At 35.6% G+C, this 2,877-nt stretch overlaps 1 protein-coding gene across 1 annotated transcript; it reads right to left on the reverse strand.

Annotated features, from left to right (window-relative positions):
* Window positions 1–474: 474 nt before the first annotated feature.
* On the reverse strand, window positions 475–1,747 carry LOC106388530 (nascent polypeptide-associated complex subunit alpha-like protein 4). The gene is made up of 4 exons (XM_013828621.3): window positions 1,501–1,747; window positions 1,358–1,430; window positions 1,068–1,192; window positions 475–989 (listed from the first exon to the last, which is right to left on the reverse strand). The coding sequence occupies exons 1-4, from the start codon at window positions 1,564–1,566 to the stop codon at window positions 639–641; spliced, it is 615 nt and encodes a 204-aa protein (XP_013684075.1). The 5' UTR covers window positions 1,567–1,747; the 3' UTR covers window positions 475–638.
* Window positions 1,748–2,877: the final 1,130 nt, after the last annotated feature.

Below are 2,877 nucleotides of genomic sequence, written 5' to 3' on the forward strand. Positions count from 1 at the left end.
ATTTGTAGCCTTAGTGACCCCTCCTCATGTGCACTCTCTTTTCATGATTAATTTAAATATTTTGGAAGGTTGGTTTAGTTTAAGTAAAAAGGTTTAATGGTACGTCGGTTTGGTTTAAGTATAAAAGATACATCTAATATATGTCCCATAAGAAGTGTGTATTATTTAAGTGATAACATAATCAATAAGTCCAAAAAAAAGAATGCCACGGTAAATCTAAAAAAGAATCTATTTTAATAGAGTAGAAGTGGCTCGTGATGTAAAAAATTCTTAGAATAGGTGAGAATATTCTCTAACAGACCAGCTTTTTTTTTTTTTGAACACTCTTAACAGTTCTCTTAAAAGCCTTGTATTTGCCTGATCTTTTGGGGAACAAAGCGTGTCGTTTTTCGCTTAGATCTTATATCATGCGAGTTCTAATTGTCACAAAACAAACATAACTCTACAATTATATGTACTAAACTGAGTACAACATTAGAAATGAATGTCTCATGCTATAGATTTGGAATCAAGTTTGTTTATGGTTTATAAAAGAGAAAATAGCCTTTAAAGTGGCGAAACACAAACAAACAATGTTTCGAGAAATGAGACGATTAATTTATGAAAAGTGGACAGCTGCAGAGTCTCTGCGACACAACCTATGTAGTGAGTTCCATGATGGCGGAAACAATATCTCCATCATTGGCTTTGAGAGCCTTAGTGGCTTTGGCCTTCGAAACACCAGCCTGAGTCATCACGAGCTCAACATCCTTGGCTTCAACACCAGTCTCATCCACGTCATCATCTTCGTACTCCTCTTGTGCAACCGCGGCTGCTTCAGAAGCATCGGAGTTAGGGATCATAGAGGCAACGTCCGGCATCTTGAACCTCTGAGCAGCTTGAGCTTGTAGCTGAGAGCTCATATCATCAATCTTGGCCTCACCGAATATGACATAGGTCTCAGAGTTGGGACTCTTGAAGACATCCGGCTTCGAGATGACAAACAAAACCTGAAGGGATATGCAACAACACACAGAATCAAGCATTGGTTTTTCAAGAAAGAAGTTAATCAAACAAAACGTTATTACATTCTTTGATCTCTTGATAGTTACTCTGCTAACATCAGTGACAGGTTTCATTCCAAGTTTCAGCATAGCTTTGCGGCTTTTCTTTTCGCTTCTGCTTTGTTTAGAGCTCTCATTGTCACCAGCTCCTTGAAAAATACAAGACAAGTCACAACAACATAACCACAAGACTTTATATAGCATTAACAGAGTCTATAATCACACACAAACGATAATACATAACAGATTCAATCAAAAGACGATTTCTAATAACACATCAACAGAATGAATCAAATCGAGAAAATATATTATACCATCGACGTTGTCATCGTCATCGACGTCTTCGTCTCCGTCTTTCACATCCTCAACGACAACATCATCTTCCTTCTGCTCCATACACAGATGAAACAATCGTCATATGACCACAACAAGAGAGAGGAAGGGAAGGGAAACGAACCTCGAGCTTCATTTGCTCTTTGATGGCTTCCTCAATCTTAACTTCTTCAACAACAGGGCCTGGCATCTTCTTCTTCAACCTCTTATCTTCTTCCAACAAACCCTTCTAGAACAGCGCAGCGAAACTCTTAATCCCTTTTCAGTGGCGACGAATAAATATGAAGTCTAGTATTTGTGGGCTTACTCTATAACTAGCCCATTTTTATCTAATGCGCCTTATTCAAGCCCGTTTTAGAGTCTACTAGGTCTCGTCGAATCGAATAAATCGTTTCAGTGGCTAAATACGTTAGTGCAAATAATTTGCTTTTGTCACGCTGAAACAACCGGATAAAACAAACCAACCCCTAAAGTAACCTTTTTCGATTCAGTCTTTGATACTTCGGATCATGTAGTTCCCAGTAGCCATGTTGGTTCGGGTAGTTTTGATTTCGGGTAGTTTGGTTCGACTAAATTTTAGTTAAACTGAACCGTAAAAAAGTTATGTTCGGTTTTCGGGTAATTCGGTTTTTAAACATTTTACCAAAAAAATTAATCAAAGTTTTTGGTATTTCCGTCAAAATTTTGGATAAAATCGGTTAAATTCGGATAATTTCGGTTAGTTTGGTTAGTTCGATTAATTCTGTTCAAAATTTTGGTTAATTTGGTTCAAATATTTGTGTAATTTTGGTTAGTTCGGTTCGAAATTTTGGTAATTTTGTTCAAAATTTGATTAACAATTTTTTTTTTGAAAAACCAAACTACCCAGTTACCGAACCAAAAACAGAAATTTTGGTTTGGTGGGATTGATTCAGTTAAAAATCCAAGCCATAGTTTCCAGAGGCCAAAGGGTGCTCAATTCAGATTTTTTTCTGGTTTTTATTTGATTATTCAGTTTTCTAATCTTTCAATTTATTAAATGAAATATTATATTAAAATCATATCTAATTGATTTAATTTGATTTACATATCATAGTTTCGGTTTCCCAATTTTATACCAAAAACTATAACTATATTTATACTTTATAATTTTTGTGTATTTTTCGTTTTTTCTTTCACTCTGCGTCTCGAACTCTTCTTCAATACTACAAAACTCCGTAAAGATTTGTCCTTGAATTTTAGGAAATATAACCAAACTTTTCTGGTGTAATAATCAGTAAATGAGATAAAGTATCTGCTCATGCTAAGGTTTCGAGGAACATTTGGTGATCTCCGAAGATCAGAGTATGTAATCTAACTTGTCTTTGGTGGCATGCTTGGCTTGAGCTGATTTTACTCTTTGAGTTTTCCGAATCACATTGTCTTCACAAAATTTCAAATCACCAACTATGCTATCACCAAAACAACCCTTCTTCGTTAACACTTAAAATTCCTTTTGACATAGGTGTCCAAGCTTACTGTA

Source organism: Brassica napus, chromosome C3 (genome assembly GCF_020379485.1).
Source record: "Brassica napus cultivar Da-Ae chromosome C3, Da-Ae, whole genome shotgun sequence".
In the NCBI taxonomy this organism is placed as follows: Eukaryota; Viridiplantae; Streptophyta; class Magnoliopsida; order Brassicales; family Brassicaceae; genus Brassica; species Brassica napus.